The sequence below is a fragment of the Prinia subflava genome, chromosome 3 (genome assembly GCF_021018805.1).
Source record: "Prinia subflava isolate CZ2003 ecotype Zambia chromosome 3, Cam_Psub_1.2, whole genome shotgun sequence".
Taxonomy (NCBI): Eukaryota; Metazoa; Chordata; class Aves; order Passeriformes; family Cisticolidae; genus Prinia; species Prinia subflava.
Genome location: NC_086249.1, coordinates 21,662,481 through 21,688,726, shown reverse-complemented (window position 1 = coordinate 21,688,726; position 26,246 = coordinate 21,662,481). Strand labels below are relative to the sequence as shown.

At 44.6% G+C, this 26,246-nt stretch overlaps 1 protein-coding gene across 3 annotated transcripts in view; it reads right to left on the bottom strand.

The window, feature by feature from the left end:
- USP35 (ubiquitin specific peptidase 35) overlaps positions 1-26,228 on the bottom strand; it is a 34,987-nt gene extending 8,759 nt beyond the window's left edge. Inside the window, exons 1-9 of one of the 3 annotated variants that reach the window (XM_063394386.1) lie at positions 26,102-26,228; positions 17,187-17,271; positions 16,165-16,861; positions 14,886-15,021; positions 10,986-11,115; positions 9,486-9,587; positions 7,489-7,647; positions 6,545-6,738; positions 6,338-6,431 (exon numbers count right to left, since the gene is read on the bottom strand). In XM_063394386.1, the coding sequence (XP_063250456.1) occupies positions 6,338-6,431; positions 6,545-6,738; positions 7,489-7,647; positions 9,486-9,587; positions 10,986-11,115; positions 14,886-15,021; positions 16,165-16,846 (1,497 nt within the window). In that variant the 5' untranslated portion in view covers positions 16,847-16,861; positions 17,187-17,271; positions 26,102-26,228. Of the gene's footprint in view, positions 1-6,337; positions 6,432-6,544; positions 6,739-7,488; positions 7,648-9,485; positions 9,588-10,985; positions 11,116-14,885; positions 15,022-16,164; positions 16,862-17,186; positions 19,124-26,101 lie in introns of those variants that run through there. The other 2 variants (XM_063394385.1, XM_063394384.1) reach the window with 2 other exon arrangements.
- Between the last annotated feature and the right edge of the window lie 18 nt (positions 26,229-26,246).

The window sequence follows — 26,246 nt, the reverse complement described above, 5'->3', positions numbered from 1 at the left end:
AATTAGGAGAGGAGCATCTAAAGATCGGATGATTTATTTGTGTATGAATGTTTGGGGAGGAAAGGAGATAGGACCTAATATTATATGGCCTGTGTTTGGTACTTTTGACGAATGGGCGTGGGAAGCTCTGTGGGAACATGTAGCGAAGAAGAAAAGGAGAGAATTTGAGGAATTGGCATATGTTCTGTTATGGTATGAGGTACGAGTAAAGCTGTGTTCTGAGGAAAGGGAAACACGGAATGAACTGGACTACGGGATAAACTTCTCTCACGGCTCGGTGGCCCCCGTCCTGCCAGCCCCTACCCCTACCACTTCCTCCTCCCCGGCCTTCTCAGGGGCAGAGTTAACACTGCCATCCGAGACCCATGCGGAGCCCCGAGCTCAGCGGCCACTCCAGAAACCTCCCTCCCGTTCAAGGAGATTCCCGAGAGGGAATCCTGCCCCCGTTTCTGGTCCTGACCCCGCACCTCGGCCACCGACGCTAAAATATGGAGAAAAAGAGAAGAAGGGTAAGGAAAACGAAGGGTGGAAGAATAAACCAGACAGGTATATACCAGTTAGAGCCCTGGCTAAAACCAGGACCCCCGAAGGAGATCTTGAAGAGCCCGGGAGGGATTCGGGGTGGGACAGTTGGTGTGAGAGCAAGAATGGCCCGGGAGGAAAAATGGGGGAAAAGAAGCATTCCCGTAAGAAATTTGACAGTAGAGCAAAACAGAAATTACCAAAGGTGAATTGGAATGCATTAGAGAATAACTAGTGGTGTTGGGAAGCGTGCAAATTAGAAATGCGAAAATTCACGTGAGTCTGCAAAAGGAGAAAAAGATAGAAAAGGGATTAAAAGGAATCTTGCCTACTCTTTTCCTTGGTGGTGGTAGATCTTTTACTTCAGGCTGAATACATTTTGGAGACTCCCTAGAGTTGTGTATTTTGCTTTAAGAGTTTTTTTTCTCCTGGACGAGATCGGCGGAGTTGTTTTTTTTCTTTTTCTTTTCACTAACGTGGGAATGGAACGAAACCCGCCCCTTCCCGCAAGCGGCAGGGCGAGTCAGTCCATGGTTGCCGGGAGACGAAGGAAAGCGGCAGTTTTAAAGTGATTAGACAAGGCTGCCCGGGGCAGAAAACCGCCCTGTAAGGCGAAATAAGAAGCAAAAATAGATAAAAGTATTGAGAGAAGAGACCAAGAATGGGAGCTATACTTATGCGTAGGAAATACCTAGGTGTTTGTTCTTGAAAAGCTGAAAATATATCTTCCTTTTAGTTGTCTGTCTACTGTATGTGAGGATTTTGTGCAAATCAAAAGGTTGATAGTATGGTGGATGTAGCTCGTCTATGTTTGAAACAATTGCTACATTTTGAATTCGGATTGTCAGCTTGAGCAGGAATATGGCATTTGTGTTGGCAGACAGTGGACTGCAAGGGTTTTGTGTGTTTCAGTTTTTCTTTCAAAAGGTTGAAGCATGTGGCTGGTGAAGTCCAAATTAAAGCGGCTGTTGAGAGGCAGGAAACTAAATCTTTCTGTCGAGATAGTGTTGGAATGGTAATTGGAGTCAGGATTCTAGTATTAAGTTGGGAAAGTGGTATAATTCTCTGTGTTGGTAGTTACAGGATTTTTCTTTATTCTTTGCAGTTCCTATTCTGTATGTATTTTATCTAGTTGGGAACCGGGATTCTTAATTTTAGATGGTTTGTGTTGTCCCTTTGATATTATGTCTTCTTACTTGCTCCTCAATTTGGAGGATGTGAACCTTGAGGTTGCCCTGGTGCCTGTGTTTTTCTGGTGGAGAGTAAGTGATGTATGAGAGGCAGCATTTTGTCACCGGTGTTAAGTTTGGTCGGTGTTTGCTTGTGTATTTAAGTTTAATAATACGCAAGAATGTATAGCAAATACAGGAGCTTTACTTTGGGAATTAGGCACAAGTTATCTCGAGTTTGTTTGTTAAGAAAGGCTAAGTTTGTGAAGTTTTTTTGGACTGAAGTAAAAAGCAGTAGTGTTAATGTTCTGATAATTGTACTAGATAAAGCTGTCTGATTACCGGGGCCTGATGTTTACAGTGACTCCTGGCTTTGGAAAACTTCTGGGTTTTAAGTTCCGAATTTAAGTAATGTATGGTTTATTACAGAGTAAGTTCTGCTCTTTGTAATAGTTTCTTCTATTTGGTGTGCTTTGTTTTTTTCTGTCTTGTTAAAATACTCCCCCAGGATTATGGGTGAGGTCTTAAGTTTTTCTCTTAATTTGTACAAATTTTGCTTAAAGTTATCCTTTATTAAGTTGTACTACTCACTGACTGTTTGAATTGGCTCTCTGATGAAGGGAAGAAGTCACTTCAGCTACTGCTGCAGGATTGTATCTTGCCACGCTGAAATAGGGGTCTGCAGCTGATCCTGTCTGTGAGAAATGGTTTGTAGACGGATCTGCACGAGTAGTTGATGGGAACTGCCCCGGTATATTAACCGGGAGTTCCAGCTTTTCGTGGATGTTAGCAATCACACGGCGTATGGAGTTCTTACACAGGAGTGGGCGGGAGCCAGGAAACCGGTGGGGTATGTTTTAAATGGCTTACTGAATCCCGGCTATTGAAATATGAGGCAATTCTGGTAAATTCCCCGGAGTTAGAACTCCGTACTGCTGCTGCTTGAAACCCCGCCCAGTTTCGGTCCTGGGGAGGATCTGAGGAGTGTAGTCACAATTGCTACGAGGCAGTGGAATTACAAACCAAAATAAGAAGTGTCGCCATCAAGCTAACAGCAGAGCTGAAAGGTCCGATAGTGCTTCTGGAATTGTGTTAATTTTGCTGATCATTAGGGGTGGCTGAAGCAAGGGTGAGAAGCAGTTGTGAAGGCAGATGCTTCTTGGAGGCTGAGTGAGAATGGCCATGGCAGGGTGCACATCGAAAATAGGGACAAGGTGGTCTCATTGTCTCACTCAAGTTGCGTCCTTCTTTTGGCTGTGTGTATCTGAGAATGTGCTGAGTAGGGGTCTGGAATATAAATTTGTAGTTCAGTTAATTAGCAGCAGTGCAGACTCATTACACTGAGGCTGTAGAAACTGAGTGAGGATGTGTGTAACCTTAACAGCTGATTGTCCTGGAAACTGCTGTTGTCACCGAGCATTGTAGGATACTGGGTTTTATGAATGTTTGTTTGTATGCCAAATCACTCTGAATGTGCTGAGTTTGATTCTTGAAATAAGCCCAAATTGTTTGTGCTCATCTATGATTTTTTAAACTGAATTTTTCTTTAAAAAGCTAAAACCTGTGTTAATACTATGGGATTTGGAGTAGTCTTAGTGTTTATTGTTTGCTCGCTATATATCCAGTGGACACTGTCAGAAGTATTGGTAGGATGTAAAAAGAATTGTTTGTATGTTTAATAAGAAGTAAAATTTTCTTTCTGATTTTTCCTGTAACAGTACAAAAAAGGGGAAAAATTCTGGATGGTATGGTACATTGGGTGGATAGTGAGGTGAGAATCATAGTGATCCAGGGACAAAATTGTTTTTATGGTAAAGGTGTGAATGTACTATTAGATAACTTGTTCTAATATTCAGATTTTCTGAATGGTAGACATGACAGGGATTCTCTTTATACAATATTCTTGTAGTATTGGGCTGGTTTGGAATTTTGTATTAGGTAAATTCAATCTGAGGAAGTTGCAGGATTTCGATGTATATTCATGAGATACAACCAGGAGGTAAAGTACTGATCAGAGCTTGGAAAGCGGTGTCATTAACCCCTCATTAGGAGGGACCCTTTCTTGTCCTTTTAACTACAGATACAACCATCCGAACAGCTGAAAGAGGCTGGACACACGCCTCCAGGGTTAAGAAACTAACAGCCCCGAGGGAAAACCCCGAATGGAAGGTCATCTCTTCCCCCGGAGATCTGAGGGTCCGGCTGCACCGAGGATGCCAACACCCTGGAAACATTAAGCTGCAGCCTAGAGGAGCCTCAAAGGAAACTTAATAACCACCCGACAAGGAGGACTGAGAGAGGGAAGGGTAACCAGAAGGAAGGTGTTAGAACATCAGGAAGGGTGAATCCGGAGCTCCAGAAATTTAAAGAGAAAGAACTCCAACCCCAGGATATCAGAAACAAATGGCAGAAGAAATATCCATGCGCTGCTCTGAACCTGGATGCCCCCCTGCAATCCATATATCCATTTCAAATACAATTATTGTCTTGAAATTTGGGTGGTGCACTGCAAGTGGGGGTGGGGGGGCCGCTGGGGTTATGCCCCAGGTGTTCTGAGGAAAAACAGACTCTGACTATGCGATTCTTAAACTGTGCCACACGTTTGGGATTGATAGAACCAAAGTATCCCGGGTGGTATTCAATATACGAAAAGGGGTTAAAGGGAAAATTGGATCTAAAGGCCCAAGTGTTAGCCACGGAGTGCCGTCGAACTAATGTAGTGCCGTGGGTGGCAGAGCAAGTAAAGTAATCTCGGTGGGGAATTTTTAAAAAAGGAGGTGTGCCGTCCGAACCACCCCGAGGGTCCGAGCAGAGAGCCCCTGCTGTCGCGAAGAAACTTCCCCGTTGTTCGGTTGCAACCCGACAGACGCTGGGCCAGACAGAGGGAAGCCTCTGCGGATCACTCTAGGGAGTGTGACATAAGGCTCCTCCAAAAAGTTACCCCTGTTAAGACACAAGTAACTAGCTGGCACTCAAAGGCAGTCAGGGACATGGGAATTGGAAAGATAGAAGAAAAGCAGAAAAGGCAAACATGGTTCAGGAATCGCTGGTCAGGTGTTTCTCCAAGGAACGGGAAACTCGAGAGAGGAAAACAATTAAGTTAAATACAAAACATGAATTAAAATTATTGACAAAAGAAAAGAAATGGGGGAGTTGTGGGAAATATGGTTATTTAATTCATGTTTTATAAATAATTATAGATTGGGAACTGTGATATATATTGTATGAATTTCTGTAAAGCACCTCCCTGATCTTCCGGGTTCCAAAAATGGAAGGTGAGAACGACTTGCCCCTGCCTACGTGCAGCTCAACTCATTGGGACTCGCAACAGGTCAAACGCTACGTGCCAGCAAAGACGTGCCAGCGAGGACTTACACCGGTCATCACACACCTCTACGACAGTTACTCAAAGCAAGGACTAACTCTGGACATTAGCATTTGAATGTGCCCGGGGACCCTTTCGGGAATTAATGTAAATAAAGTTAATGGTCGATGATTAGAGAAACAATGGGAGGAAAGTTGCCGAGGGGGAAACTAAGTGTATTTAAGTTGGGTCTTTAGGTGGGCAAGTTTGTGAACCCAGCTAGAGACAAGGCTGCCAGGTCCTGTGTCTCTGGGGTCACCCTTGGCTCTACTTTTCCCGGGAGAACTTCGGTCAAGTAAGTTTGCTGTTCGTGGGGTTCGTATTGTTTTGTTTTTATTGTTTGAAATTGTTATAATTTGATTCTAAATTTTGTGATTTGGATGTTAATAAACCAAACTATTGAATTTGGCAATAAATTTGTCCTGGCGTTTATAACAAAAACCTAGACTCTTCTATGACCACATATTAAATTTTAAAAAAATTTAAATTTCCCCTACAGGTCATCTGTAGTGACATAATACCACAATGCTACCGGCCAGCTTTGTTAGTCAAGGCTTGGGAAATGGAGAAGCCTGGATGACTTGCTAACCAGTAAGGAAAAATTCACTGGCTTTCCAAAATCTTGTCTTTCTAGGGACAGAAAGATATATTTTCAAGAGAGGAATTAGATATGACCTAGCTTTATCTCCAAGAGTCACTCCATTAAACTGCACATCTGTCATGGAAATATTACAATTAGCTTTAGGGTGTTATTTTTATTTTCCCTCACATACAGAGGATTCAAAGATCTGGAATCTAAGGGGGTTGTTATAATTATCCTTTTAACAAAGCTACTTTTAAAGCAATTTTCACCGATTGGTAGTGCTTTGCTCGGCAGCAGTGGGACAAGTGAGCTATTCCAGTCTTCTCCCTTGCTGCACAGCAAGAAACAAAACCTCTGCTTCACACCAACAGGCTTCTCAGCTGACCACAGATGTAAACTATTACCTAATGGACTTCATTGTCAAAACCATTAGCTATTACATCAGCCCAGCCCAAGAAGACCACAAGTTAAAGACAGGCAGCCTGGTGTGAACATAGCTCACTTTCATGGGTGATAGGAGTTTCCCTCCACCTCTCCCAAAATTAGCCTCCTTCATATAAACAAAATTTGTCCCATTACAAAAGCCCACCAAGATCCACAGCTCCTTATCAGCCCGTTAGAGCCGACAGGAAGCAACTTGGAGACGAGCCTTTCCGCAGCCGACAGTCCAGACAAATAACTAGAACATGAAATAATTACCTGACTGTGCTCCAAAAATGCAAAGAGCCACTGGAGCTTTGTCATCAGGGGCTGGGAGTTGCCCTCAGTTAAATTCAACACTGAATGCCGAAAACTGTGAAAGGAAAGCAGAGATGCAATCTGTGAGATGGAAAATCAGTGTGGGACATGCAAGGCTGGAGTGACAAGCAAGCAGTCTTGAACAGGAGCAAGGGAGGAAAAACTCACTCTGAAGCCATGAAAAGAGACTGTATGATGCTGTTCATGTAGCAGGTGTTCCCCAAGTTAATTAAACCAATCTTTCCCGTCTCTGATTTAGATGCCAGGCGTGGGTAGAAGCTGGCCAGCTCATTCTTCTGGGAGGTCCAAGCATTCTGTCCCAAGAGGTGCTTAATCCGGTCTTCGTTTGGAATCGGGAGAGCCTTGGAAAGAGAGATCTGTGTTACAAATCATTATCTGTCCTCACAAGGGGAAGCTGAGGGGAAGGCACCCCTGTCTTCTCTCTGTTGACCAGTGACAGGGCACACAAAAATAGCATGAAGCTGTGTCAGGGGAGGTTTAGTTTGGATGTTAGTAAAAGTGTCCAGCACAGGGTGCCTGGACACTGGAACAGGTTTTCCCAGGGAAGTTGTCATGGCACCAAGCCAAGAAGCATTTGGACAATGCTCTCAGGCACATGGTCTGATTCCTGGGGTTGTCCTGCACAGTGTCAGGAGTTGAACTCCATGATCCCTGTGGGTCCCTTCCAACTCAAAGTATTCTATGATCCTATAACTTTCCCATGAAGAATTGGTAATGGGCAACTGCAAAACTCCTCTGCTAGAGGTGTTTCCACAACTCCTTTTGCCTGTTCTTCACATGAACCTGCCTCCATGCAAGCAAGAGTTTACCTGTTTATATTAGTCCTTTAGAGGCATTTGAGAATAACATTACAGCTAAATCCTACAGGCACCATCAGGACTTCTGCAGGCCCACCATTAGAGAAGTAACTTCCTTCAATCTGCCTACACAGTGCTCAGACTCAGAATTTTAATCCCCTTTCTTTTACCACCATCTGAGCTGTTGAGGTCAGGACATCCCTACCGGTGGGACAGTCCCTCTGTTCTAGCTCCTGACAAAGATGCCATTTCCATATGGAAAGCAGTAACATGACTGAGAAGGGCATGACCTACTTTAACTGCTTCCAGGACTGGTTCGTAGAGGTCTGGGAATCCTGAGAAGCGGAAGAACATGCAGTGGATGAGCTCGGCCAGCTGCTCCAGGGAGCTGGTTGCAGAATTGGAGTCCTCCTTCTTCAAAGAGGCCACCAGCCTGGGGATGTGAGGGAGTAGCTGGAAAAGAAAAATTCACTACAAAAATTACTCTACATTATTCACAGAATTTTAATACATTTAGAGGAATGAAATTCACCTGCAGGCAGAAAAGACAGTGAACAGGACTTCCGTGCCATTCTAGACTTCACCCTTTGAACTCAACAGCAACTCTCCTGTTGATTTTTGCACCCTTAGAGGGTTTCATGTTGCAAGTCACCTGCAAGTTTGTGCTGCTGCTTTGCTGAGCTGCAATTGCCTTTCTTTAGTCTCTCCTAAATCCCACATCCAGGGTGGAAAGGCTATGCTGACTGCCAAGTGCAGGGATTCAAACCTGCAAGGCAGACGGGATTAACCTAAAAGAAATGTTGTCTGCTGTGCTCTATGTTATTTTATACTGAACACACTGAACTGGAATTGGTATGGTTGGATGGGTGGCAACAGGCATATAAACAGCACATTCTTTATTTTGCTTTCATCTCTAAAATGTAAAAACGCACGAGCAGATGCAAATGCAAACGATCCATTGCTCACGGGCACCCTCTGCTGACCCTGCAGCTGCACACAGAATTAATAACCTAGTTCCAACCCCACAGATGTGCTGGAGTGACCCAGGCACTTATACAACCTTTTTCATATTTATATTTTAAGTTATTTTTAGTTCAGTGTAATCCTGAAGTAAAGTATCAGGACCCCAGTCCAGCCATTTCCTGGTCCTCTCTTCCTCCCTTGGTCTTCCTCTCCTCTTTTTCTTTCCCTTCTAAATATTGAGGTTTTAACTATTTCCCTTCCAACAGGAAAGATTGTATGAGAGTAAATCAATTGCAGCACCTTTTTTATACATCAGAATTTTGCAAGGCTATGATGGGAACAAGTCTCAAAACCCTTCCAGAGTGCCAGGGCAAACACAAAAGGATATGGTTTGGCCCTGTTGGATTTTAATAAAGGAGGAAATTTATGCTTATGGGCTACAGACGGAAACATCAAGCCAAGAGCAACTCACAGCTTTTGGAGTGTTTCAAAATTGGATGCCCAACTGAAGACAACACATTGGAATGATTCTATTTTTAGAAACCAAAGAGTTTCTCAAGACATTCAGGTTCCTTCAAAGTATCTCCAGCTGAGGAATGAAAAAGCATCGGTTGGAAATGTTGGCTAGCTTTGCTTTCTTCTAGCCTTATCTGTTTATTCTGTGAACTTTAAGTGAAAAGCCAAATATAAGGGCTTTAACAAGAAAGTACAAAATCAAATATTAATAGGAGTAATTTTTCATTTCTGCTTTTATCAGTTCAATCACTACAAGCATGTTTTTGCCTTCAGCCTCACTTTTTAAATTCAGCATTCCAGAGGCAACATCAACAGGAAGCAGAGCTGTGCCTTACTGCCAACAGCAAAACAAACTATAAAATATTGCTGTGGAAATGAAAAGTGGATATTCAAATGTTGCCAGAAGTTGTTTTTGCTTTTAACAGAGAATTTGTTTAGTGAAGTGTTCTGATCCAGTCTTCTGGTCTTGCTGCACTGATGCTGTACAAACCTTTCAAAGACAAGCCACCACTTAAAGAAATGGGTGCCATATGTTGGTGACAATTTAAAGTCACACGTGGGATGAGGCCCACTGAGTCCAACAGACAGTGAGGCACCCACTTAGGAAAAGCAAAGGCTGTTTAATACTGTATTCCCTGCCCTTCACAGTAAGAGCCCTCCAAGATGTTCCCAATGCAAAGGCTCCACCAAATGCACTCCAAAGCCAGAGTGGCAACATCTACCACACCTTAGGTCCCCCTCTTTCCCTGCTGTCCTACAGCAGGGTTACACTCAGGACAATGCTCTCATCCAGGTGCCAGACACAGCCTTACCAAGTGAAACGCCTCGTGGGAGTGCTGGAAGCTCAGCAGCATGTACTGCAGGACAGACAAGGCCCCCTCCCTCACGATGGGGTACAGCAGCTTGGAGAAGACCTGGTGGAGGAGAAAAGAAAAGCAGATGAGAAGGCAGGATGGCACTGCAACCAGCAGGAGAAGGGAACAGCAGGAAACAGAGACATTGGGCATCTACCATGGCTGCTGGTCTCTTCCTAGTCCATGCTGGATGTTGAAGCAAGCAGCCTGTAAATAGGTCTCCAGAGTCATCTCCTGTCCAGAGTACTGGCTCAGGGCACACTTAAAAATACTGTGTGGGCTATCCTCATCCTTTCAGGCTTGTGTAATGCCTCTTTGACAGTGCTGCATCTCCATATCTCCTCATGAAAAAGCCATGGAAGCACAGCAGAATGCTAGATTTTCTAAAACGTGCCTCCTAATTTATTCAGATATTTGGAACTTTATCCCTAACCTTTCAGACAAAGAGATAAAAAGCAAGTATCTTTTTCAAAGGCTACATAGTGATATTTATTCTACTTTACAAAAAATACCTGTATACCCTCTACTGCTGTCAGATCGTACTTCCGAAGGTTTCCAAAAATCACATATTATTTTATAGGCTGTGTCCCTTTCCTATGTACTAACAATGAAAGGAAAGAAAGAAAAGCCAGAGATGCTAGGCTCCTGTCCCACTGCTCAATGCACTTGAGGGACCACAAAGACAAATGCAGTTACTGATAATGTTCCAATACCAATAATTATAGAACAACAATATCATTCAGGTGAGAAAATACCTCCAAAATCATTGAGCCCAACTGTTAACCCAGCACTGCCAAGCCCACCATCAAGCCATGTCCCTAAGAACAGAGTCTTAGTAGCCTCTATGATTACTTTTTCTGGTGGCTCAGCCAGGCATTATCCCCATTATTCGAAGGAGGGAAGAGTAGGACCACAGCATGGAAAAAGTTCTGAAATAGTGACCAGTTCCAGTGCTGGATCACAGTTTTCAGAGAGAGCAGGTACTCACTTCTGAAACAGGTGATGGCAGTGGCACTGGGGGCTTCATCTACACTAATAAAAGAACTAAGGGCTTTAGAACTGACCTGTGACTGTGCAGGCTATTAATACCCTCACTGATACGAATTTTGCCTATGTCAGCCAGCAATGACCCAAGCACGGTCAAAGGAGAGCATGTCACATTCCCAAAAACAAGTTTTACAAGAGCTTCATAGTTTGGGAAGGAGAGTGTTCGACTGGTTTGAAAATCCTTGGCTACTTTATTTCATAATCTTCAAGATATCAGTACCTCTGCAGACCACAACCTGCAGAATCCTAGGCTGTTCTGGAGAACATCATTCCTAGATGCAAAATCAGTATACCTTGGGACAGCAAACTCTTTTTTCTCTATACATCTTGTCATTTGAAAGGCAAGGTGATATTTCAGGTGCAAGATGGTATTTCCGTGGTTCACATTCACATTTAAAAGAGCCAACTGACCTTTTCTATTTTTGAAAGAGTGACTTCAATCAAGATGCTGAACTTTTTCACTGCAGCCAAACCCTTCAGCAGAGCAATGATCCACTTGTCTATGTTCTTCCCCAGGGGCCAGGATACCCAGTCAATCATCCTGAAATGAAGCACAAACTCTTAAATAAATTTAATGCACATATTGTAAAAGTCAAGCTCCACTCTGGGTCAAATCTCCTCCAAACTGGTGTCCAGTCAGTGGCATGAGACAGACTCTTCACAAGGCATGTCACACGTTCTTCAAAGCACAACAGAGCCTGAAGTAGAAATACCCCAATGTCACCATCACGCTTGGTTCATCAGAGGATCAGGCCCAAATCCATCGAGTAAAGCAGGCATTTTTTCCACAAACTTCAGTCTGGTTCAAGTCTTTAAAACAGGTGCAGTGCTCTGTATACTATTCACAGGAGGGTTGGATTGAGGTCTCTGCATTGTCACCATTAGAAAATGAATGATACTAGTTTGATCTCTGCATTGTTACTGGTAAGGAAAAAACATTCAGATTCATATCTTTTAGTTCTCTCTGTGGGAAACACTGATTTCCAAAACCACATTAAAAAAACTCCACCAGGAAACTCTAATAGAAGCCCATTATTCCTGAATGTCACAGGTAAAAGACTTTATTTCTAGCCACTTAACCAACATGTTGTCAAGTTTCTGCAAGAAATAAGTGCTTTACAGAAGTTTCTCATAAAACAATAACCTAAGACTAACTGATGACACACTATTTCTGTTTAAATTTAACGTTAAACAACTGGGAAGAAAGTCAGACTTGGGACCTCCAAGTATCAAATTTTGCTGACCATTTCAGTACCTTTGATTTGAAGATACCCCAGACCTTCAGGCTACACCTCAGTTCAGCTACCTTACCCAGTCAGTTCCTTTTGCTTATCAGTCTGTATCTCACACAAAATAAAAGAAGGGAAGACAGATAACTAACCACCACAAGGCAAAGAGCAGGAATTAGTGAAGTTTACAAGGAACTGGAAAAATTAAAGTCTAGTCAGAAAAAAAAAAAAACTTGAAAAGCAGACTATGCTGGCATGTTGAAAAAAAAATAAAAGTCAAGCCAAGCTGGACAATAAAGCAAATGCCAGAGAAGCTTGCACAGACATTTGCACCAGAGGAGAACAAGGAAAGCCATGCAATCTCTCTATGTGGAGATGCACAGCTGTCAGACATCATCAACACAAGAGGAGGTCAAGGAGTCACAAGGAAGACCCTGAGGATTAGGAATGAAGAACTGGAAGGAAATGTATTGATTCAAAAGGCATGCAAGGCACTAGAAATGGAGGCCACAGTAACTCATCTGCTTGAAGACAACCAGGCAGATACCAGTGACTACAAGTTCCCAGTGTAACAGCAGCTATGGAAAAGACCAGCACCATCTGTGGTGCAGAAGGAAAGTGTTCTCTGTAGCAAAACAATGACACCCCAGGCTCTGGTCAGGCTGCCATGATGAACGTGGTGCACAAACACCACCATCTGTGCCCAAGACCAGTGAACTGTGTTGAAGAAATCTGCTCAGGTGGTAGGGGAAATAAAGAACACTTCCTGCAAGAAAAGCTTAAAATAACCTGGCTTGTTTAGCACAGCCATGAGAAAGCAGAGATGGGAAGGGACTGCTCTTCCTGCACATATTGAAGGAATAAACACCAGGGAGGCAAAAGATATTTCAGCTATTTCTGTTGGCATAAGATCAAATGAACTGCAAGATGGCCAGAAATACACACAGACTGGCTGTTAGAAGAGAGATTTGACCCACTAAAGCAACCCAGTGTTGGAAGAGCTGTGAAAGAACAGCAGTGGGAGCACTGTCCTGCTTTGAAGAGCAGAGTTGAACTTACATGAAAGGGGTCTGTAATGTCAATGCTATAAGGCAGGGAGATGGATCCAGAGATTCAAAGGTCCTTTTTCTCCCTACCTTCTTTAAACAGGCATAAAATAACGTTATTTGCCTGAAGCTATACTTTGCCAGCACTGGTGGCTAAGTCACAGTGCTGCCCATGTTGCACAGTAGGGAGAAATTACATTTTAAATTCACATTGCACAATCCCCCAAATATTTTAGTAGTGATGACCCTAATTTGACAAAGGAGTCATTGATTTGGTGTGCTAAACTTTTAAAAGCCCAGACCCTGATCTCCAGAGGTAGCAAGTGCCTGCATAGCTGTGTGACAGCAGATGCCTTCTGCATCTGGACCTGGGCTCTTTGGAACAGATACATCCCCAGAAAAAAACAATAAATAAACCTCAAATCTGTGACAACCTCTGATGTCACAGATGCACAATAATAGAGTTTATCTAAAAATAGACAAACTCTGTAAAAAAGATTGTGCTGTGTATACTTACACCAGCAGGTGACAGCCTTGCTTTTTTTTACCACTACTTGTTCTTTATATGCTTGACCAGAAGCTCCACCCTAAGTGCAGTTTTTTCCTCCGCTGCTCCCAACCCCAAATTTCAGAAGACGCTTCTGCATGCAAGCAGTTTGTCAGGGATACTAAGCTAAAAGATACTTCAATCTGCACATTTTCCTTTGACTTTCTAGGCATGGAGCAGACACATCAGACAGCCTGGTCATGCTGTTTTTGGGGCACCCATCTGCCATAAACATGCTGCCAAAATGTCAACATTTCTCCTAAGTGATCTTAATTACATTTTGCAGGCTCTGACTAATTATTTACTCGTCCTTCTACGTGACAAAGAATGTTTTAAGAAATGATTCAATTGATCTGGCAACCTCTGTATTTAGACACTGGCACTCTTATAAGATTCACTGTCTGGAGCTTGTAGCAGCAGGCATCCAAAAGGAGAAAAAGATGGAGAAGTGGGTTAGGAACTGAACTGATAACCTTATCTTTTGTCTTGGGTTGCTCTGGACTCTGGGAAAAGCATGACCTTCCCCAGCAAGCCAAAGAGAAGTAACCCTTTTCTGCATGTATGAACTTCCCATCAGGAATAACATGTTTCTGTCATGTAACCTTATTGGGAGGGACACACAAATCCTGTAATAAGAAGAGGAAAAGAATGCTTCCAGTGAGGTCAACTCAGAGCAGCTCCCTTGCGTTAAGTGCACACACCACTGCATGTGAATATCATCTATTTAAACTGAGACCTCTAAAGAAAGTATGGGTTAAAGATAGAATCATGGAATAATTTAGGCTGGAAAACACCCTTAAGATCATTGAAGATACACTTCACCTAAGTGCAGAGCAAGGCATCAGAGCACAGAAGAGCTGTAGGACTTCGACATTAGGGTGCAAAGAAGACGGTGATGCCAAAGAGGGCACTGGTGCTGCAAAGACCAGGTCTGGCATGACAGGTAGTGTTTCACCCACTACTCTTCATCATGCTTTGACAAGGTCTCCACTGGCTCTGCCTTTCCAGCTGCAGGATTCCACCTGACAAAGGCCAAGGTGGGACCTGGAAACAGTTGGGCATACTTCCCACACATCAGTCTTTAGCTGTGACTGCTGATTTAAGATGATGTCCTTCTGAAGGAAGATCTAGATCATCATGAAATCCTGAAAAGGAGATTTCTGTGAAGAAAACGTCCTCAACAGCTTCAGGGGGAAAAAAAATCAAACCTCTTCAAGATAGCCTATACTGGACATCCCATAATACAACTCCTTTCTAAGAAAATAAACTAAATTAAACAAAACAAATATAATAATAGTCATAATCATAACAACAGCTACTCTTTATTCTAGTTGTCTAGGACCTCAGGGCTAGAAGAAATGATATAGAAGTTTTCTTTCTCACCTACATACTCCTCACCAGGCAGAACTGGCCAAGCTATTTGGGATAAAACCTCACAGAGAATTTCTCCAGAGTGAGTTAAAGCTTTCACTCCCACAGCCCCTCCTACCTGCCAATGGCCATCATCATTTGCACATCAGTGATGCTGTCATCGTTGGTGAGGTTTCTTATGACGCCATCCATGAGCTCCAGAGGGACAAACTGAACCACGCTAGCCAAGGCATTGGAAGGTGCTTCCTGCTCCTCTGCAAGACAGGGATGAGCCCCAGCAATGAAGTGTAAGTTGACAGGAAAATCAGGCACACTAGGTCATTTCTTGTCCTAAAACCCAAATAATTTCTGTCCACAAAAATAGAATCATAGAATTGCTTTGGTTGGAAAAGCTTTCTGAGACTGAGTCACACCCTTGACCCAGCACTGCCAAGTCCACCACTAAACCACATCCCCAAGTGCCACATCCACACATCATGGAGCGGATACTGAGCTGTTGCCAACGAGCAGTGTAGAGTCCACTGTTGGCTGTGCTAGGAGGATAATTCCCCAAATCCCAGTGCAGCACATAATGAAACTGGATCTTAGCAGATGGCTGTTCCCTGAAGCCATATGTAGCCCCAACGGAGGAAGAGATCACAGGCACGTTTGGCCCAACTCAGGTACCAAATTTCCTCTGCTTGCTCTCTTTTTACTAAATACTGCAAATAATTGCAAAAGGATGCAACTGCAATTTTGCCTGCCTGGAAAGGGGCCTCATTCCAATGTCCGTCATACTGAAAAATTCATCTCCTGTGGCCTTAGGAATAGCTAAAACAGGAGCTCACCAACCTTTCACAGCACTGGTACCTCCAAAAACCTTCTGAAACCCTCCACAATAACCTGAAGGCCCCAGAAGTTGGATAAATATCATCTGTCTCACCTTACCTCACCTTGAGACAGTCAGAAGGGCTTCAGACCTCTAGGTCAGTGAGAAATAACTGCTTAGCTTTATCCCTAGTCTCTGGCAGGGAGCTGGCTGTGGGGCACCACCAAGTCAGCCATAAGAGAGCGGCATTTCTAAAAGCTCTCAAGCTCCACTCTAACAAGCTGCAGATAAGATGTTTTCCCTTAAGCCCAGCTGATGCTGGAAAGTGCTGAACACAAACTTGTGCTGCAAATGCTTCAATCCTGTTAACAGCTCCTGTCTGCAGACTCTCTCTGGTTTCAGAGCGATATTGTTTTCCAGCTCTAGTAGCCCTGGTAACTTTTAGAGGTGCTTGTCTATTATATTTCATCTGTGGCTGCACTTCTGCAGTGGATGAAAACCCTGCAAGATGTCAAACTAATTGAGTTTGACTTCATGAGAGCCAACATTTACATTCCCAGCCTTTTTTTAATTATTATTTTTAAATTACCTGTTGAGGAAATGATAGCGAACAGTTCTTTCAAAGAGGGCAGGATGGCTGAGGTCTGAGTTCTCCAGATCCTCTGCAGCAGACCACTCACTTTGTTCACCTGCTCCAAAAACTCCATGATCTCCTCTTCCCCCTCGGAGACGCACTGGAACTGCCCGATGCAGCGGATCAGCTGCTGGCAGAACAAGAGCTGGTGTTTTCCCGTGGGAATGCATTGCGGATGCTGCGTTAGGAGTTTGCTGATCTTCGCGCACTGCTTGGGGCTGGGCCTCTCGCAGACCTTCCGGAGCACCTCGATCCTCAGCAAGCTGAAGATGCTGTTTGCTGATGGGCTCTCCAGGACAAACTGCAGTCCTAACTGGATATAATCCAGTACATAATGGCTTCTCTTCCCCAGAGGTCCATAGCCTTCCTGGAGGAGACTCAGCAGGAAGCGGACGTTGAAGAACTCCTCGAATTCCTCTGGGTGATAGTGGCCATAGACCTCCAAAACCTCTTTCCCAATCTCTCTTTTATACTTTGTGTCCCCAGTGAGATAAAGCTTGGTGGACAGCTCCAGCATGGACCAGCACTGCTCGCTGTCCATGGGCTGCTTCGCCGCCTCGATGACGCGCCTCACAAGCCCTTGCTTCACGTTGTTGGGGTAAGAGGACATCACTACAGCTTCCAGTATCTTATCCATCTTTGCTCCCTGCTCCTGAAAGAGAGGGACAGAGCAGCAGGTTAGTTCAAGGAGGGTCTGCTGAGCCTTCAAGCTCATGTTGGGGGCAAGGGATGTCAAAAAACCAGAGCTATCTGGAACCACTCTGAAGAGGATAATTCTTGTGGCCTTTTGATGTAGCATTTAGAAAAGTTTCCACTCTGGTGATGTTTGACTGAGACTAAAGCCCCCAAATGGAATGAATACACAAAGATACAGAACTTCTTCTGATTAATCACACATTTGAGCATTTTTGTCTTGCACAACCAACTACAGACACACATAAAGGACAAGCGGGGAATTAAAGTAGCCAAGGTCTTACACAGGTGTCTGCTGGCTCGGGTGTCCTCAAGAGGCAAAGATGGTCCCGACGATTGTCTTCACATTCAGGGAAGGAGAGAAAAGCCCTGGGAAGCAGAGGTGGGATTGCAGCCTCTCTGTGCAATGGTAGGAGCATTTGTTTAACATTTACATCGTGCTGCCAGCCACTCCATCTGAGTGGTGCAGTCTTGGCTGCTCCCCAGAGACCTGCCGCATTTGCATGCAGGACCAAAGTGAGCAGGGAGAGAAACTGCAGAGTCAGACAAAGTTTCCCATTTGTCACAGCCTGAACTCACCAGCAATAAAGCGTTAGAGAAGAGTTTTTAAAAAACAAGGAATTCCCAAGGAAAAGCTCAGAATAACCTTTATAACCACATGTTGGATACACTAATGCACAAAAAAAAAAAAAAAAAAAGGAAAAAATACCAACAAATCCCAAACAATCACAGAGTGATAAAATTAGAAAGTCAGGATTTCTCATAATGTATTACAAGGACTCAAAAGGCTCATCCACAGCAGCCCCCCCAGTGGAATGCACTGCACAAATACACTTTGGAGAAGGTCCTTCCAGCCTGTAGCCTAAAATGAGCCACACTCGTGCATCTGACCAGAATAATAATCCCCACCTTTCTGTTCCTCAGCTCCCTAATCTGTGAAATGAGAACAGCATGCACCAATTCCTAGTGGGGTTGCTTGAAAGACCCTTCATTAGCACTTGGGAAGCGTTTGAAGTTTTTCAAGTGGACAGGGTTATGGAGAATATAAACACAGATGACAGGTACCCCAGGTACGCTTTTCACAGCTGACATCCAGAAGAGACCTCAGCAGATGCCATTCAAGGACCACACCATCCCTGGAGTAAGACTGTATCTGAGCCAGAGAATATCTTTTCTCCTGGTAGACAGCTGCTTGAGGGTGGAGAAGTAAAACCATGCCAGACACAAATATCAAGATCTGACTCCCAGCTGCTTGGCTGGGAAGCCTTCCCATTTCACCAAATATCTATCACCTCTTCCCATCATTGCTTCCCCGCAATCTCGCAGGATGAAAAAAAATCCATTATTGATAAATATGTATATATATATATATATATATAGCCACCTCCAATCCAGTGATGACCACAGGCTACATTGCAATGCCTCTCCAAGTACTACCTTGCCCTTTCTGGCCCCTGCCTGCTGACTCATGCTTTCCTCTACTCATGTGCTGGATTTATTTTTCCCCATCAAGCATTACTGCTGCCTTCCCTGTAACAAGCTATGGCAGAGCTAATGCTCTCCATCACACTGTTTTCCCAAGATAGAATATATAAGCAGGACTCCTGAGGGACCAGCCTGCATTAAACCAGTGGCAAACGAGGACAAGATAAAAGGAGAAGACAAAATCCCACAGATAACATCTTTTCACCTCAAACATAAAGGACCAGTGACAGCAAAGTCAACCTGAGAGCAGATGAGGCTTGCAAACAGTCCAAAATCAGAAGGAGCATTTGTCCTTGCTGTAGCCCAGTGACTGCCCTGACCAGACATAAACTGGCACACACCTGCAGTCAGGCTGGTACCCCTTTCACCTCCTCTCTGCAAGTTCCCAGCCTGAGCCCAGACACTCTGGTCATCTGGCACACAGATAACGGGCCAGGAGGAGATAGGAGGATCTACAGTGCTCAGTGGTTACGTCTCACTATTAATTCCTTGGAGCAATCCATGCTGAGCCTGACATAGTCACACAGGCAGGATGGTCAAACAATGGCTACAGTTCTTTTAGACCTAACCCCATAAACCACCACAGTCCCTGGTGTATGTGGTGTTGGGTTCTCTCACTGTCCCTCCATGGCTCCCCACCACTGTCCCCACTATGACTGTGCTTTTACCTACTTTAGCATCGCCAAACTTCACCCAAATTTTCGACGCAAAGAGTCTAATTTCATCTGAATTTTGAGATGAACTTGCATCTCCTAAAAGAGCTTGGTTCTTCCTCAGGCTGATCACAGAAAGGGACAGGAGGATGGGCTTCCTCAGTGTTGCTGCCTGGAGTGCAACTGGGCCACGTCTGACATTGTGTAGTAGGACAAGGCTGAAACAAACTCCCCCACAGTCAATAGGCTAACAAGTCCCAAAGGACCATCTTCCTCAGCAGGAAACATCATAATGACTTATGTGAACATTAAGACCTTGAAGACACTCAGGGAGAACCACCTGAGTTGACTTTGTGGTGCAGGGTCCATGCTCTCCTCACCAAGGAAGGCCTTTACAGGACAGGGCTGGGCTCTAGGTAACACAGTCCCACCTGCACCTCTCCAGCCTCCCTGGTGTCAGGGAGAGGGGACAAACAAGCCCATGGCTCTGCTGTGTATCAGGGTAGACCAAACTGCTCCCTAGGTGTGGGCCAGACAAGGCCAGGATGGGGGATGCTAACCAGGCCGTATCTTACAAACTTAGAACTACATTAAAGCAACATTTAAGTGGCTTTTTAATAGGCAATAATAAATATTATTGTCTTAAAACTATACTAAAAGAAGCATTCTATACTAAAAGATTATTCACATGTCAAAGGCTAGGAATTACGATGTCTAATTCAAGACAAGCAAGTACAGCTCCAGATACTTATAGAGCAATATTAGTTTAAGCATCTAATTTTAACTTTTTTCCCCCCCAGGACCTCCCTGGAAAGTGAATCAGGGTTTGCAGCGGAGGAGTAAAGTGATTTGGAGTGTTGTCTGTAAGATGACTGTCTCATTTGTTGTAGAAATTGGAAGTGTGTCATAAATAACCCGGGGAACTGCAGGAGAGGGAAGGACAGTTCATTGTCGGGCAGCTGAATGCTGCCTTGGAGATCTAGTCCCTGGTTCTCCTCTGTTTAACACGGAAATAAAGATACTAAATATTCATACAATCAGGCTTCTATAATGAGTGTTCCTGAAGTAGAACAACCTTTCTGCACTTCTTCCTCACCAGTACTAACAACACACCGAAGAGCTGGGAGGATTTGCTCATTCCTGCTTGCAAACAGAACCGAGCTCCTGGAGCACACCAGGATGAAGTAGAAGGTCAAAGAGTTAATTATTAAACTGAAGAGTCACGTTGAGGTTCCCATCTGTTTTGAAGCTTACATAAAACAGAGAGTACACAGTATGAGCTTTGCAGAGAAAAAGAAAAATATCCCATGAAATGGCAAAACTATCATTTCTGCTACGCCAGTGAAAGACTGGCAGGAACAACACAGGTAAAATCACAGAATGAGAAGAAAAAGAACCTTGGGAGGTCTCTAGCCCAAACCCTGCACACAGCTGAAATCAATCGCAGCTGCTCAGGGCTTTATCCAATAAAGTCTAGAAAATATTCCAGGATGGAAATCATACAACAACCCTGGGCAATCTGCTCATGTTTTAATTAGCTCATAGTGGGAAAGTTTTCCCTATTTGCAGCTGGAAGCTCTTGTTTCAATTTATGTCTGTTTTTTCTCATTCATCTGCCTTGTACTGCTGTAAAAAGCCTGGATTAATCTCCTGAATAACCTCCTTATAAGCACTGGGGAGCTGCTATCAGTCAGTCCCCAGCCTTCAACAGTTCAAGGGGTTAGTCCATCTCAAGCATCCATCCCAAAATACTTTGCATTTGTCCTGGTTGAATTCCATGAGCTTCATGTCAGCCACAGCAAGTCCTGGCCCTCCTGTATGGCAGCCCTGCCCCAAACATATTGACTGCTCTTCAACTCTGGTCTCACTCAGAAATTTGATAAAATTAATTTCATCTCTTCCCCCACATCATTCATAAAAAAATATTAAAAAGGAAAAGTCCTAGGATAGTTCCAGCCTGCTTCCTACCGAATTAGCAGTCCACACATACAAGGATGGTGCAGACCATCATCTCAAAAGCCTTACTGACATCAAAGATGCATGCTGACCACAAGATGGGTCTCTGCAAGGGAAGACATCCAAGGATGCTCTAGAAACCAGAGAGGGAAAAGGAATTTAAGCAAAGAGGCGCATTGGCCAGCTTAGCATCACTCTCCAAACTGAGTAAACTGAAAAAAAAATCCCAAAACCCAATCTACAATAAAAAATCACCTTTGGCTTTGCTTGGGTCTAGTCTTCATACTTTGTACTGTTTCGAGCTGTGCTTACAGTTCTCTCTTACCTATTCCTTTTCTTGAATTAGTATTCATTTCAATTGAAATCCATCCAATTACTTCTAAATCAATTCATTCCTTTATCCCTCCCAGTAGCAGATTTCCAGTAAAGTCTCCTTAGCACTTTTTGCAGAATGTAGAACCAGTTCCCACACCTGAGGTCTTAACAAACCTCTGAAAACATAGATGCAAAATGCACCTTACCTTTAGGGAACCTTAGCAATAAATTCAGCACATTTCCTACAGTGGCATCATAGAGACCTGGATAAATAACACTAAAGGAAAAATAATTCCCACCATCCAAATGCAGAGTGATACATTAAGTGGTTTGCTTCTGACTTACAAAGAAGAAAAATATCTACTTCCCTGAACTCCTTGGAGGTCTGGAAGTACAGAAATGAGACTCACCTTTTATTGTCCTTAACTCCTGATGAAATGGTTTCTTTTATGTCAGTCAGGACATTACTGCTGTTCCTGCTGCATCCTCCAGGCAGCCAGGCAATTAGGGCTCAATCCTGCAGCATGCTGAGCTGCTGCAGGATAAAAGGGAGCTCACATAGTGCCTTGCTAGAGCACAAAAAATACTATGTTCTCTAAAATTTCTACAAAATTTGCCATGACTTTGTTTACAACTTCTTACAAGGACCAGCCCTGTTATCACCTCTCTGTTTTCCAGAAATATCAAAGTAATTGTGTTCTAATGTTTTGTTGTTTTTTTTGGTTTTTTTTTGCAGGGAACAAATGTTCAACAAATTCATAGGCAAAGAGGATTTTTTTTTTTGGTTCAAAGTACATCTCTGTTCATCCAGATAAGAAAGGGAAACCACAGGCCACACATCATTACCACATCTAATAGACACTCATGTTGAAGCAATATGAAAACTGAGGCACATCTAGACCGTAGAATCATAGAATGGTTGGAAGGGACCTTAAAACTATCTAGATCAAAGCATTTGCTCAAGGAGATGGAATAGGTTCTGACAGAGCCAGCAGCCAAACCTCTCCAGACCTGCAAATACATTAATGGCGATGCTCCACTATACTCTGCTTTCAGCTGCCATCTGAGCTGAACCCCATAAAGTGCCGTGGCACAGCAGAGCACAAGGTTAATTTTTATGAGATCTAAGAAAAAAATCAGAGCTAATAACTGCCGAAAAATCCCATTAAATAGCCCTTTAGAAAGAGAAGTGAGACTCTACCCATTTGCAGTCATAACAGGGAAAAATTGCCAGCACAGAAGCCTGGCTGAATTTTTTGCATATGATTATAATCTGCCTTTTTAAATTCACCTTCTCTTTTCAAGAAGATCACATATTCCTTGCTTCCTGTCCCAGACTGTTTTCCAGTGGTAGATTGCACTCATGTTGTGTGTCTCCTACTCACTAAAGTTAATTACTTTTGGCTGACAAGGCTTTTCATGCTTTTCTATCCTCAGAGTCAGAATCGCTCTTTAGTACAGCACCAATGGAGATTGTTCTTCACCACAAGCAGCAGATTTGGAGCAGGACATGCCCCTGCACCACAGGCAGCAGCAGATTCGGAGCAGGAGATTGTCTCTATGCTCTGCAGGACAGTAGCTTTCAGTTCTCTCCAGAAAGTTCCATAGCTTTCTGTTCTGTCCAGAGAGTGAAGGTTTATTTAAGGCATTGTCACCCAACTGGACTGCTGGCATTTTGCATGGCTTTGCTGTACATCAGAAGCTTCACTTTAGGAACAATGAGTTCCTCTCTTGTGGCCGCACTCTTTCAGAAGTCTCAAAAAAGTAACCAAACAGAAGATATCTACTTGCAATCAGCCTTAGTTTATCATATAGTAGCTCCTACCTTTTCTAAAATTTGTTAATATTTTAGATCCACAGACCACTGCGGACCCTTTTCCTTTTTTCTGCAGTACCACATATTTTGTAGTTCTTTTTTCCTGTAAAATATCATAAATATGTTTGACCACATCATAAATTCTATCAGTCCTCTCCAAGTGACAACAGTGCTGGCTGGGCAGGCTGCCCTACCTCAGCCCAACTATCTTACCTACCTTACCCTGCTCTTTTATTTCTCCAGTGCTTCAGTGCTTCTTCTTTGATCCCTCTGGTGCACACAGATCCCTGAGTTTCTTTTCTTGCCCTGTTTTTTGCTGTTAGGCACTCAGTCACCAAATTAAAAAAAAGGCTTTGGCTGGATGTCAAAGTATTAGGTGCACTACCAAATAAAGCCTGAGGCTCTAGCATTTCATCCTCTCTTTCTCCAGACTCCTGGCAGCTCCATTCCTCCCCTTCAACAGCCACATACACACATCTCCAGTACCTACTGGTATCCTTTTCTAATAAAGCATTTCAAAACCATCACTTGTGTATTATCAACTATCCTGGAATGGATATAGAAAGCAAGACACAAGGAATTAAGTTCTTCTCTCCCTTAAAAACCAGCAGGAGACAGAGGCACATGAGGCAAGGCATGCTCTAACCATCAGACCAGCAGTGACAAACCACTGGCTCTGTGGCTGAGCTCAGCACCAAGTCCAGGCAAAAATAACCCACCCCAGCTGCTTTTGATTTCTCTGAATTTACTTGGCATTGGATGCCCAAAAGCTCTGTCCTGCCTGCAATAGGTTTTTCCCAGTTTTCCTCCTTACATCCTCCAGTTGAAGATAACTTTTCTTTCCCCAGAAGACTTCTGCTTTCCTGCTTGGCTAGAGCTCTCAGCCTGGGCTGTGACACCGTACTTCCATAAGGCTTTATACTGGGAGTGCCCAGATCCTGCACTAACCTTCAGGCCAACGTCCTTTCTGTCACTGTCCCTGGAGAGTGTAAAAACATCTACTCCGGAAAACTGGTTGTTTTCCTGAAGGTATTTATAGCATTAAAATCACTCTTCTTTCTTCAGGTTTCTGTCTGCTTTTGTCTCTGTATAGAAATTAAAACCCTGGATACAACCCAAGGAGAAACCACGTCCTGTTCACCAAAGCATACCAGACTGAGGGTGGATACTGCCAACACCGCCTGGGATTCATCAGACACTGATTCACTGTATTTTTGGTGGTGCCTTCAGGAATGGAAATACGGGGTATGATGCCCATTTGAGACCTCAGTTTCCCTCCAGCCCTCAATATATTTGGCTTTGCATCAGCCCATTCAGAAAGCAGGAATGCAAAGTGGGACCATGGCAAATTTTATGGACTCCATCACAAAGATGCCCAAAGCATTTTGATACCCCTCCTCAGGTGAAAGCTCAGTTGCATCCTTTCAGTCTAGGCAGGGCATGCTGTTGAAATTTCCCTGCCACCAGATGCAGCAGGGCATAGTTGAGCTCCCAAAGTGCTGTGAAAACCTCACAGCAGTGCAAATATTCCAACATCTGCTTTTATTCTTCAGTAACACCTGCAAAGTCCAAGCCAGGGCAGATCTAACCTGAAATTGGATTGGATCTCAGCTAACCTGAATTTGACCCTCACTTTTAGAGCCTTTGGCTCCCTATGGGATGGGAACATCCCTAGATGTCTCTCCCCAGGTCAGCTTCCCTGGGGAAAACCTGTATCTGCCTTGGCCAGATTGTTATAGCAAGATGCTGCCTTGTAAACAGGTTTGCAAAGCCCTGCAGGCACTGGGGGAATGCACACATCCCCACTTTCCAATGTTGCTTCTGCATTTTTCCATCCAGGCATTCACCTATAGCCTGATTCCCAAAAAGCCAAATGCTCAAGCACCCCTCCTCCACCATTCCTTTCTGCACCCTGACCACAGAGCATCCCTCTGTCCAAGCATCTCTCTTGGAATCCCAGAACCTGGGCCCTTCTCCCAAACTCCTCCCTACAAGCATCCCTCTCTTGAGCATGCTTTCTGCATCTCAGCCTTTTGAATAGTTCTCATTCCAACCATCTCTCCTTCATACCTCCCTCCAAGCCCTATGCTACATTCCAACCCCAGAGCATCCCTCTGGATACCCCTCCCAAGAACCCCTACCCTTATCCTGAGTATCCTTCCCTCGGAGCATCCTAGTTCCTGAGAACACCAACTCTATCCTGACCCTCAAGAAGTCCTTACTTCCAGCTCCTTCCTGCATCCCGACCCCTGGAAAACCTTCTGTATCCCGACTGCCAAGCATTCTTGCCTTTGAGCATCCCTCCTGCAACACTGTCCACCAGCACTCCTCCTGCACCACTCCCCTTGAGCAGCAATCCTGCATCCCTCACTCAGAGCATCCCTCATTCCATGCATCCCTCCAGCATCCCTCATTCCATGCACCCCTCCAGTATCCCAGCCCCCAGGCATCTCTTCCCCTGAGCACCCTTCCTATATGCTTCTCACTGAGTGTTCCTCCTGAATCCCTCACCCCGGGCATTCATCACCCCAAGCACTCCTCCTGTACCTCTTACCCTGAGCACTTCTGCATCCCTCACCCTAAGTATCCCTCCAGGACTCCTTTTCTCGACCACTCCTGCACCCCTATCCCTGAGCACCCCTCCTACACCCTTCACCCCGAGTATTCCTCCTGAACCCCTCACGCCAAGCACACCTCCCGTACCTCTCACTGGAGTATCCCTCCTGCATCCCTCACCCCGAGCGTTCCTCCTGCATCTTTCACTCCGAGCATTCCTCCTGCATCCCTCACGCACCTCTTTCCGCGACTACTCCTCCTCCTGCATCCTTTCCCCTGAGCATCCCTCCTCCATCCCGAGCCCAGACCTCCGCTACTGCACCACTTCCCCAGCATTCCACCCCCCCTCCCTGCGATCATCCCAAGCCCCGACCGCCCCGCTCCGGCACCCCTTTCCCCTCCGCCCGCCCCGCGTTACCTCCGGCCGGGGCCGGGATGCGGCGTGTCCGGCTGCGAGCCGCAGTCCCGGGGCGGCACTGGGCAGGGCCGAGGGCGGCGGCGAAACTACATCTCCCAGCGGGCCGGGCCGAGCCGTGCCGGGCCGTGCCGGGCCGTGCCGGGAG